Source organism: Enoplosus armatus, chromosome 6 (assembly GCF_043641665.1).
Source record: "Enoplosus armatus isolate fEnoArm2 chromosome 6, fEnoArm2.hap1, whole genome shotgun sequence".
Lineage (NCBI taxonomy): Eukaryota > Metazoa > Chordata > Actinopteri > Centrarchiformes > Enoplosidae > Enoplosus > Enoplosus armatus.
This window is the reverse complement of record NC_092185.1, coordinates 5,110,768-5,123,750: the sequence shown is the minus strand read 5'-3', so window position 1 is coordinate 5,123,750 and position 12,983 is coordinate 5,110,768. Positions and strand designations below refer to the sequence as shown.

At 40.7% G+C, this 12,983-nt stretch overlaps 1 protein-coding gene across 1 annotated transcript; it reads right to left on the bottom strand.

Moving 5' to 3' along the window:
* Window positions 1–3,042: 3,042 nt before the first annotated feature.
* Window positions 3,043–10,553, bottom strand: syt8 (synaptotagmin VIII). Its single transcript, XM_070907127.1, has 8 exons — window positions 10,349–10,553; window positions 9,481–9,650; window positions 8,507–8,602; window positions 7,653–7,820; window positions 6,912–7,079; window positions 5,680–5,797; window positions 4,056–4,189; window positions 3,043–3,432 (listed from the first exon to the last, which is right to left on the bottom strand). The coding sequence occupies exons 1-8, from the start codon at window positions 10,551–10,553 to the stop codon at window positions 3,196–3,198; spliced, it is 1,296 nt and encodes a 431-aa protein (XP_070763228.1). The 3' UTR covers window positions 3,043–3,195.
* Window positions 10,554–12,983: the final 2,430 nt, after the last annotated feature.

Here is a 12,983-nt window from a genome sequence, read left to right as displayed (position 1 = left end):
ACCTTTATTGATCCACCAAGACACCAGTGCTGCTGTTACCAATCTTTTTCTTCATATTTTCATTCTTTACACTTTGACGGCAGCTCCACATTGTATCCTCTGGTATTATTTCTTGACATCATATGACCAGATTGAGCTTGGTTCAGCAGCCAATCAGGTCAGTTGGATTTTATCCCATCATGGTGGTGTCTCACCTCGGATCTCCCAGCAGCCCCGATGTCACACATAACTACAGTCTGACATTAATGCAAAGTGTAAAGACAAATAATGAGCTGCTTTTCCAGATAAATAAATGTCTTCTCGTTTCTATCCAACTGATCTTTCCTCATCCAGCTAACTTATTCTTACAGCCACTGAGTCCGAATGTATGAAAACCTACATTTTGGGAGTCAAATCCTGCTAAAAGTTACAGCTTTGTTTTATGTACTTTGAATTTGCTGCAATACTTTGTTGAATGTTGTTCGCTTTCTTAGACGAGAAGATTGATACCACACTCACATCTATACTGTATGTTTAATATGAGGCTACTGTCAGAAGCTAACCTAGCTTAGCATAAAGGCTGGAAACAGGTGGGGTGGGGTGGGAACTGGTCTGGATGTTCAAAGGGATTAAAATCCACCTACCAGGAGCTCTAAAGCAGACTTTGTGCTAAGCTAAGTTAGCTGGCTGCTAGTTTTAGCTGGTATCAATCTTCTCTTCTGACTCTCAGAAAAAAAGCGAATAAGCGCATTCCCTACCAGAGCTATTCCTTAAAGTTCTGGTTCAGGTTTTGGCATTAAAGGTTATGTGTGATTATTATGGTTAATGTTTGATGGCCTTAGTTTTAGTTATTTCTTTGCTTATTTTAAAAGACCACTAACTGAAACGCGTGCGCCTCATTGATTTCATATTGTTGTGATAGTTCAGCAGTTCAGCCTGACAGAGTTCAAAACTGAGCCTTGATTCAGATATTCAATCCCTCACAGTCAGCAGGAATAAACACAACAGAAACTAAACTTGAGTCAATGCTGCAAAAGCAAAAAAACAAACAATTGAATTAATCGATTCACCTCTGGAGGTCGTCTTGATTTGATTACCTTTTTTAAGTATTCTGGGTGTGTCTTCTGTTTACACGATTATTCCCTCCTCCAGGTAAAATGAGATCACATTTCAGCATCAGGTGCCGACGGAGTAGAACTCAAAGCCCTCAGGTTCCTCCTGGTTAGTTTGATTGCAGAGCTCAGGGACTGTTTAATGAAGAGTCTGATCTCTGGAGGCCTGAAGCAGCAGGAGGAGACGCCTGCTGAACTCAGCTTGATTGATGTCGAGGATTATTTTCAACCTTCATCTGTCTTGGGAAAGACGAGTGAACGCAGAGCTCCAAACCTGCCGCATGTTGAGGAAGACAAGAGTGTTTCACATTTGTGCTTTAAACCTGCATGTTTGTGGATGGAAAACGGGTAAAAGTTAATATTTTGAGTCTAAATGTTTCTGCTGACAACCACAGAATTGCGAGGAACTCTTTCTCCATTCCACTCCAAAAATAATTATGTGTTCGCAGCTTATCTAGCCGTTATTAGGTTAATATTAAAGAGCTCTGTTTAATCTTACAGCCACATGTAAGCCCCTGCATCTCTATGAAGCTTTGCAGTCGTTTCCTTCCTCCACCTGTCCACTTGTTGCCCTCAGACTTTCCCAGTCTGGTCCCAGTCACCTGACTCCTACATCCACCTGCTCACCTGTTCCTCATTCCCCAAACCACCCAACAGTAGTCGTGCATCGCTTTCAGTAAATTTCCCTTCATTTGATTTGATTTCACTTTATTATCAGAATATTTTTTGAAAGTTGTCTTGTCGTACACTGTTTCACATACGCAACAAAACAAATACCACAAACAAACACTGCAGCTACTTAATGTAATATCTGATGTAATATTTCATCAGATATTATATTAAGTAGCTGCAGTGCAATCAATTTATTCATGCTCAGTCTACACAGGTACACTGAGGCCTACTGAGAACCCAGACTCTGATTTAAGTGTTTGACAGACTTGCTTGCCTCTGAATGAAACCTCCAGATCTGTGTGTTTTGGACACATTAAAGGGCACTCCAGTGATCTTAGTATTGCACTTTCATAAAGATGGGAGATACACAAGAGACAGATTTAAAAAAAAAAAGAAAAAAAAAAGAGGATGAGATATCTTGACTTTTATTCCCTAGATGTTAAAATCTATTGTCAGTACAGTTTATGGCTGACTGAGACTTTATTTTGTGGGTCCGGCTAGATGATCGTTGGCCAAAGAAGGATGGTGTGATATTGGATTAAAGTACTCATATAACCTCTTGTCTTTGTCCACACGAGGGCACATCAGTATCACTTAACAGACCAAAATGCTGATATTTTTTAAACAGAGCGCCATCATCTTGTGCACAGGGGATGAAAATGTCCTGTAGACCTGTGGACCACCTGAGGACGTCAGCCTTGTGATGAAGAGACGCAGACCTACGACTCCCATCACATCCCAAAATTCACTGCACTCAGGTTTTTGATGCACCCATACACTTTAGTCCTGAAGACATTTCATTTCATCTTTTTTTTATAGTGGAAATGACAAATAAACTTGAACTTTCATTTAATTATAAAATGGGGTTTCAAAGCTATAAAGTTATGAATTTAAGTTAACATTTAAGTTAAATTATCTTGTGACATATTTGTGGTTCCAACACCCAGGATGAAAACCACAGACCTTGATGTTCCTTGATGATGGGGGTTATCAATATGTACTGATGTCTGTCAAAGTGTCATTCCTGATGCTACCAACAGGTGGCGCCTAATCCTACACAAACAATAGTCACTTAATAAAGAAATACCATTTTAGAAACAGAGTTTTCATGGACCTGATTTTTTCAATAACACAGATGTGATTGCACGACAAGACGTATGTTTAATGTAATACAGAAAAGTAAAAATAAAGATTTTGTATGATATAGTTCATACAGGAAGAATGAAGTGCTCAGGTTTGAAATTAAAATATGATTCATAACTTTAATTTAATACCAAAATATAATTAATCTGTAAAATACAAAGTAATCAATCAGATAGATTTAATAATTTCCATCCCTGAAGAGAAATATCTTTAAACAGTATTTATCTCCTCGTACTGATGTACATGAAATGTATTTTCCTGCTGGACAGGACCACCGCTGTGTTTCCCATCAGAAGGGCAGTTTGTCGGCGAGGGGTATCTTCTTTTTCAGGGTCAGGGTGGAGTTGACCTGCTCGGCCGACAGCAGGCTGTGCCACTGAGCGACCGGCCGCCGCGGGTTGGACAACATGTCGGCCCAGTGCCTCAGCTGGTTCCCGGAGGCGTCGCAGCCCAGAAAGATCTTCCCAATGGCGTCGTTCCGGGTCATGGCGTCGTGGTCCCACACCGAGATCACCAGGTTCACCCTCTGTGGACGACAGAACCAGAGTTTTTAGTCTCATTTTGATCGGTATCAGGGCTGATTCTGGGATATTTCAATGGATCGTATCGTCTAAAGCAGATTAATCCGATCCGATCCTTTCTTTACTGAACTCTGTTGTGGTTTGTCACCTCAGTTTGCTGGTGTTGCTCTTCTGCATGCTAGCTCTACAGTGTGAACATTTAGCTGCATATGTGAGTGAAAATTATGAAGTCTGTTCTGACACACGGGATGGCAAAATACACGGATTTGCTAAACTCCTTTGCTAATTATCATTACAAAGAAACATTCAGCCAGCAGCTTCTCCTTTTTAGCCAGAGCTGACCGTCGCTTTCACGGGTTGAAATGACAAAAGATTATATTATCTGTTGACGTGTGTTGACTGACGTCTTCATTAAAACAACCTGAGTTTGTTTGGCTGCACTGTAAACAGATACACCTGCTGCTTTTCTGTTGTATTTCTGTATTTCATAAGTCAGGAGTGTAATCATGAGGATTACAACTTAATGACATAGAAAACCTTTTCTCACTTCCCTCTCATGGTTTCAATCTAGTCAGATAGCTTTGGTTTAATTTCTCTCTGAGATTACTGTTTTCATCCCGACACTCACCTGGATTTGTTCAAATGACACGTCGAAGGTGAAGGACTCGTTGTAATACGGGTTCAGCGTCTTCTTTTTAATAGACGTCTTCCTTTTCTTCCACTTTCTCTTGTCCAGAGCCAACTGCACCTTCACATACGGATCTGCGAACGACCAAGTGGATGTTAAATTCATGCATAAAGATAAACTCAGTGGAAATGAAGTGAAATGTGTATAAAAAGATGAAATATCGCAAAAAATGTCTTTACTTGTCTGAGGAGAAAAAGTGGCTGTAACTACAATGGAAAACAGAAAATACATATTAAAGAAAAGTAGTGTAAATGATTAAAAATCTCACAATGTGAAGAAATGATTAGAAAACATTGTTGTGCATCTGGTGATTATTTATTTGGGTGAAGCTACAGGCTACAGTGTTGTCTAGCTGAGGCACTAAGATTTGTCTATAGAAGACTGTTTATGTTACTTTTACTCAGCAATCAAATCAGAAAAGCAAACACACTCCATCCAACAGCTCCACTTGTCTACTTCCTCAATCTGTCTCTTTTCTCTCCAAGCAGAAAGATCCTCTACAAAATAAAACAATTCTTGGACTTATTTTTCATAAACATAATAAAATATTGCCTTGATTTGGTGTCAGATTCTACTTTTCTGCTTAAAGCTTAAAGGCTACCGTTACATATAAAAAGTGTCAAAAGACTACAGTTTAGCCTACCAGCCGTCTTGCTATTAACTGCTCCTTTCTTCACGTTGCTGCCATCTGCTGGACTGGACCAGTGGAGCTGGAAACGGCTAATATCGAGGTGACAGCTATTGTGTGTCCTACCAGACTACCATACTACGGCTGGATGTAAACGCACATGGGAGAAGTTTGCCGTCAGGCCTTTCTGCCAGAAACACGAGGTAAACGTTGTGAAAGGGTCTATTTTAACCCAAACCGAGATCTTTCCCTAAACCAAAGCAAGTACTTTTGGTGTCTAAACCGAACCAAACTGCGACTGAAAACCGAAAACAAAAAACAACCAAACTAACTGAAACAATAAGTCAACTTAGTCTAGTCTTTTTTTTTAACCTGAATTTGACCCATTCATCCACCACGACTTCTTATACTACATCACCTGACCTCCTAAAGGCTTTCTGGCCTGAAGACGAACTTCTCCTAATACTGATGTGAACAGGAAGAAGTTGAATAAAGTCGGGGCTCAAAGTACCGTAGTGTGTCCCCCCTAGTAGACCTCATTGAATACTTTATTTCTTAAAAGAGTGGAACAGACTGGCTAAAAGTTTCTGCTTCTCTAACAATAAGCTACTCAGCCAGTAAATTCTTCTTACACCCATTCACTTGTATTAGATGGAGGCGGGATCGGGAGGAAGCTGGTGATGAATTAGTGTGTGTTGTGGCTGGACGGCGGCCATTAGGAAAGAAAATACAAAGTAGACTAATTTTTATGGTTATTTTCATACAGTATACCTTCATTTTAAGTAATTTTGAAATGCTTCTAGTAAAGAAGTAATAATTTGAAGCCTTGTGGCTGGTGTTGTCTATTGACCGGACACCACTGATGGTAACTGTAACCTATAACCTAATCTTTTAAGAACTGAATCATTTCACTATGAGATCTCATCTCAGTCCAACCTGAGCTTCCTCTGACGTCCATGCTCTTCAGGCTTTTGGCCTCCAGGATCACCACAGTCAGTTTGCCGGCAGTGGGAACGTAACGCAGGGAGAAGCAGATGTCGCCCAGGTTTTCATCCTGCGTGGCACAGAAGAGACAATCGACACAGAAACCTTTACAACAAAGACCATCAAACGTGGTTCTTTTTAGGTGCTGGAAATCGTTGAAAACAAAAAAATTTATGTTTCCACAGATGTGTTTAAATGTTTCATTCTGTCTAAAAACATTCCTGCAGATGTGTGCAGAGAGCATCCTCTGCAGTGAGTAAACAGACTTTGCCAACGCAACCAATATGATTTCATTGGTAAAATATTGCAGCCTTAAAGGAAATGTTTTGTTTGTTTTTGTTTGTTTGATTGTGGAGTGCAGCCAACCAGCACAGCGGTAGAGTTAAAACCAGAGTAACTGTGTTTTGATGTACTTACTTACTGTTGAATTGTGTTAAAAGTTTAAACTACAGTAAGTACAGCAGGTCAAATCTGAAACAGGAAATAGACCTGAAAGTTCTGATGATAACTTTAATGCTCATCATGAATTTACTTTCGAATAAGTATGGATTGTTTAAAACCTGCGTTTTGAGTCGTGTCAGCTGCGTGGCTCTAGTGATGTCAGTCAGTTCACCGCTTTGATCCAGACTGAAATACCTCAACAACTATTGTACTTGATCAAATAGACATAGAAATAAGAACATATCCTATAAATAAAATAAATAAATAAAAGATGGTAACAGGAAGTAACACATCTACCTGGTCATTATGTTTGACACAAGAAACGTAAAAATGCAATATTGTGTATGAAAACATGTAATAATGGAAAATAACACAGACAGAAGTAAATTGACTCGACAATAAAACAATTGATTTCTTTCATATGACCTAAACATGGAAATGAATCACTTCTGGCTAACATCTGTGTCTCAGTCAGGAAATATTGTTTTACGGTGCAGCAGACGCAATATTTTATTATGGTTAATTAAGTCTTTGAGGATTCTGGAAATACCTTCAGAACAGCAGGAAGTGTTGTTAAACAACTTTCTGGGTTTTGGAAAGACCACCATGGATGTATCTTTCATAAAAACTTCACAAACAAGACCTAAGTTGCAAAACTGTAACTTCTAAACACATTTCCAGCTACTATCACTCGCATCGTCAAGTGTAACCAGCGTGAAAAAGGGAACAGCGACAAAGAAAACCTCAAACTTGGCGGGCTCGCAGAGGTCCTGCCACTCCTCGATGATGTGGTTCCAGTCGACGTTGCAGAGCTGCACCCTCAGCTCACCGATGATGTTGTGTTTGGAGAATCTGTTGAAGTCGAACACCTGCATCACCACCGTCGACTTTAGGAGGGAAGACTTGGATATCTGGGGGGAAAAAACATCAACAAAGTTAGAAGCAGAAGCTTCTGTCAGGGTCAGTCCACCTAAAAAGATTTTTCTAACGTTTCCTCGTGGCGAAAACAAACAGGCAGAATATTGTGATGCCTGAAGAATAACTTTAGCAGTATCGCAAAAATGTGCGGAATCGTTCAATCGTTTGGTCTCTTAAACATGACAAAACAGTGAAATCACAGTTTGCCGGAGTCCAAAGTGACGTCTTCAAATGTCTTGTTTTGTCCAGAACACGAAGATATTCAGTTTACAATGATTTGAAACAGAGAAAAACTCTCACTTTTGAGAAGCTGGAAACAGAGGATGTTTGACATTTTTGCTTAAAAAAACGATTAATCGATTATCAACATAGCATTAGCACATTAATTTTGTGTTGACTGATTGATTCATTGACTAATCGTTGACAAAAAACAATGCCCCAATAAATTGAGCAATAATCAGGTTCATATACAAATTAACTGTAAATTCAATAAATGTATTTTAATCAGCCATCTTTAAACTCTTAGCAAATGCATCCGACCAAGTTAAGTCACAACCAGCTCCCACCGGGAAGGTGAACTGTTCGTTGAAGACGGCGTTCAGCGTGTGTCTGAACACTTTGGTCTCGTAGGTTTTGGATTTGTCGGGGCAGATGTAGACTTTGACGTACGGGTCCGAGCTTCCTCCCAGGTCCATGGCCTTCAGGCTGTCGGCTTGCTTGATCCCCACTGTGAGCTGTGAAGACAGAAACCAGACTGTAGCAACACTGTGTTGTGTAGTACGACTGCGTATGTGAAGAACTTGTGTATGAAAGCTCAAAGTACTGCAGTGTGTCCCCCTCGTATTGATAACACAAATATTAGACTAATTCAATACTTTATATCTTAAAAGAGTGGAACAGAGCAGCTAAAAGTCTCGATAAGCTACAATTGTTGATAACGTGAGAAATTCAATCAGGTCATTGTTTCCTTGCTTATTTATTGGTTATTTTTACTCTCATTGACTTATATTCGATGGATGAAGCTAATTGATGTGGTTAAAGTTGTATAATTCTATTTGAATATGAAAATCCTTAAAAAGTAAAAACTAATTAAGTTGCTCATTTCAAATATTTAATAATAATTCCTTAATCTTGCTGCGTCTGGAGCTTCGTGGCAGGTAGGATGCTCTCTACTGGCCAGCAGCCACTGCATTAGCTGCTACTAGCATAACACAAAGTGGCAGCGGCCGGGTTGCATTGTGGGTAATGTAGGCACCAGAGTTTGTCAATGACAAAGACGATATCTCTGGTTCTTCTGCATCGATCTGAATACTTTTTGTTTTAAACTGTCCATCGTGAGTCCGACAATAAATCTCTTGTAATGACGGCAGCGTGGAGGCTCAGCGAGCGGACATAAACAACTAGTTACAGGTTTAATCACCTCAGACTGAGCGGCGTTGTAGTCCAGGGAGTAGAGCAGCTTTCCTCTCTGGTGTTTGGTCGAGCCATAATCCACATCCACCACATCTGGCTGAACCTGTCAGAGAAAAGGAAACGCTATGAGCAGAATCTGATTTGCCCTACAACTTTTTTAATAGAGAATAATTGCTGCACACAATAGGGCAGTCTATATGTTCCACTTGTGGTCTGAGGTGTCAGGGAACGGCTACACAATTTCTGCTGTTTTATACTCCCATGTGTGGAGTGACATGGTCAGAGCCTAAACACCAAATATCTACTCTGTACGTGTTCTTATATTTTCTTCACTTAATGGCAGCGGAAACAAGTAGTCACCTTGTGTCACCTGATCAATCTAAGTCAATTAGTCCAATAATTGTCCAATATTCACTCTCTTTTAGCTGTTTTTGGTCTCTACCAATTCCTGAGGGAAACATCTGGCTCTTTAGCTGCTAAATGCTCCACTATGTTCACCAGTTAGTCTCTAGTCTGCTGTTTGCTGCTGAACAGGTCGTGCGCGGTGGCTTTTTACGGATTTTTCTCTGAAAACAAGGCTATGAGAGCGCTGAGAGTGAACCAGAGCAGTAAAGTTGCAGCCGGACAGACAAACAATGAGCTGAAGCTCACTATGAAGTTCTGTAAAGCCGAGAGGAGCTGCAGATTTACCTGATAATTCTCTGCAGGTTCATCACTACCAGAGACACCTTTCAAATTGTCAGTTGATAATTTGTTATCATAAAAATATTGCTGATAGCTGCTTTACAGTTGTAATAGTTTAAACATGTGTCATTCAGAGATGCTGTAAATGCTCCATCTTTAAGCAGGATAGAGTCTCTGTGGATGTTGGTGAGAGTCTGAGCTAAATTAGTGCTTATTTCTTGTTAGACTAGTTAACAACTAAACTGTACGTTTTAACAGAGGGAACCAGATTCGCCTCCAGAGGGCGCTGTCACTCACCAGAGCTGTGGTGGTTTTACCGTTCACTCCATTCAGATTGATCTTCTCATTCTTCTTCTGCCGCTTCTTCTTCTTCCCTTTGCAGCAGCATTTGACGCAGATACACAGACAGCAGAGCAGAATCAGCAGAACGCCGGCCGCAAAGATGGCGTAAATCGCCCATCGAGGCACTGCAGGAGACAAGATGTTTATTATTTATTGTGTCCGACCCACAGGCACTCATGAGACGCCGAAACATTAAAGGATAGGTTCGCAATATTTCATGTCAGTCAGTCCATATGAGCACTGAAACTGTTTCTGCTTATTTTGTCCACTTTATTAGGTACACCTTTAAATTCTAATGCAATCCAAAACAACAGCTCAGCCGCAAATTCTTAACCTGACGCGTCACATGGTTTGTTACACAGAACCACCTGAGAAATCGTCCTTGGAAAAGAACAGCCGCTTTCAAAAAATCCTTGGCAGGTGATTGGATGAACCATCTGTCTATCAGGGGACTTCAACCAATCAGATCAACGAACCATATGACGTAGTAGGAGAACGCCAAAGAGAGGGAAAACATCTTCTGATATAACGATGGATATAACTGATATACTGATGCTATAGTAGCATCTACGCTAACCTCTGCTGCTGATGGTTCGGACCAAGCAGGAGTATTTCTACACTGTGGTATTACTACTAGAGTAAAAGATCTGAGTACACAAGACATTTCACTGCACAACCACAACCTTTACCGTTGATACTTTAAGCACATTTTGCTGATAATACTAATGTACTTTTACTTAAGTAGGATTTTGAATGCATGACTTTTACTTGGAGGGTGTGGACTGGTTGGAGGTGGAGGTGAAGTGGATGTTTGGTGACTTACGGGGGATCTTGTTCAGCAAGCCGTTGAAGAAGTTGGCGGCAGCGGCGGCGGCCGGGTTGACGGTGGTGTTGGTGTGGGTGGAGGTGGTGGAGGTGATGGTGATGGGGTGAGTGGTGGTGTTGGGGCGAGCGGTGGGTGGAGCCGCTGAAGGTGGTGCATGAGGTATCGGATGAGAGGAATTTGGTGGTGCATGGATGGTAGACATGGTGAGGAGGGTGAAGAGAGGAGCTCTGGAAGCAAGAGAAGAGTTTCAGTCTGGACTGAAGTGGATCCCAACACCCCTAACCCCCCTAAAGACTTGTCTTTCATTCATTCATATTCTACCAGACAGTCTGAACATCCTCATCCTCCGCTATGTTCCAGTAATGTGGTTAGATTTGTGTTAAGTTAAAGAGGCTCTGTGTTATGACACTGCATTGGGGGTAATGTAGGCGCCAGGAGTTGACAAGGAGGAAGAAATCGTGTGAAATAAAAGAGACGATAACTCCTGGTTCCTTTTTTGAAAACAATGTTATAAGAGAGCAATGATGAATCAGCGGAGTTCCCTTACAAATATGTTAATATCATTTTAGTTTACACTGACAGTCAACAGCTACAAGAGCAGAAGAAGAAGACGGCAAAAACAAGAAATATCGCCATAAAAGCCGTGCATCCACTCAGTGTCACGCTATGTTAACTAGTGAAGGAGTTGGACGGTGAAAACTCCTGAACTGGAGGTTTCCCAACAACAGTGACGTATAAAATCAAACAAACATCAGAGCCATGAAAGTCTGCAGACATGACTGAGTGGAACTCCACCTGCAGGCCTCCACCATGAACAAACAGCAGCAGCACATTAACTCTCTGTCTGATTCACTCTGATAACAACTCACAATGCAACACTGAGACACAGTGTTTCCCGCCTGAGGAATCCATTTGATTAAGTCAACAGGCCTGAAAGCAATGCATACACACATAACTGTACCTCCACTACTTCTACTTCCTAGCCCCTAACATCAACCTCAACTTAATCCTAATTCCATTCTTAAACCTAAAAGTAAGTCTTAACAATCAAACAGCCCTTTGAAGAAGTGTGGATCCAACAAAATGTCCTACTTTTTCCAAAAATGTTCCCCCTTTCTGAAACAAACATTTCAAAAGGTCTTAATTCACCAAAAATATCCCCACTTTCCAAAAACGTCCTCACTCTAAAGGTAAAAAATTTAAATTGGCCCTCACCAAGATAGAAATAAAAGAGTACACATAAACACTCACAGGAAACAAATCAAAATGTCTTCATGGGTTTGGACTGGTAGAAGTACTGTCAGACTTCTTCCTGTACTCGTCACATTTTTTAAAGATGTACACCAGTGATTTAGTATTATACTTTCATAAAGTTTAGGGACTCTCAAGAGACAGACTAAACCAAGAATGGTCACAAACAAAACAACAGAAGTCGAGATTTCCTGACTTTTAGTCCCCAGTATGGGTCAAGCTCCAAAAACACTGGATACTACATTTCCCATAATGCCGCTATCTTTTATCAAACTGTTCCTGCATGTTAAATGCCCTCAACCCCATGCCCCCAGTTCATAAGACAGGTTTTAAGTCACATATTTATTTAAAGCAGCGGTCACTCTGCTAGCGAGCTAACCGTTAGCTCAGTCACAATAGCTTCTCTCTACGTTCTTTCTACTGTTCTGTTTACTTCACCCTGACATTTTGTTCAGCGTTGCACACCATTTTACTTAATAAAAAGTTGTTGAAGAGGGAAAATAAATATTGTTAGCTTAGCTTGCTCGCTAGCGGGACGATAAGTTTAATCAAAAGACGTGTTTGAACCATCATCTCTTGTCTCATAACTGTCTGCAAACCCAGCAGTTTTTATGTCTTTACGTGATGACAATATCATGATAAAAGGAAACAGGTGAGTTCAGCTGAGCGCTCTGCCCCACTAAAAAAACAATAAACACAAAAACAATTACACCTGTCCAGCTCCAGGAAGATCCCCCACACCCCACCACACACCAAAAAAACCTAAACATGTAATCACATTAAAAAGAAAAAAACAATATGACGACGTGACATGATGTGGCTTTCTTTTCTTCTCTGAAACTGGAGTCTGTTATTAGTCATTAATCAATAAATTCACAACACCCAGGAGTCCTCTTGATGTCAAAAACAACAGATTTTGTCAAAGTCAAGATAAAGACGCATCTCATAACAAAAAGCAATAAGTGAAACATTTTACTCACTAATGATGAGTTTTATAGAAATGTCGACATCCCTACTCGCTCCAACCAGAGGGCCGGCTGAGCCTGAACTGTTTCTGATCGGTGTTCAGAAAGAAAAGGGAGTCGCGTTGGAGAATGAGCGAAGAGGAAGGAGGTGACGTCCAGCAGAGAGACTGGACTGGACTGGACGTTTCCTAAAAACAACCCTCAAACCGTTTGATCAGAAGGAGGAAACGTCTCCTCCCTCCATCTCCATCCAGACTGTTTTCACTGTAATCAGCAGGAAAACACCTCATCAACAGTCCATCTGAAGCAGACTTCAGCCTCTTTCTAAACGTCTCTTAACAGTCTGTAAACAGTGAAAGTTCACTTCCTGCTCTAAAGTAGAGAAGAGTCAGAGTCAAAATCTTTACTTAAAGATC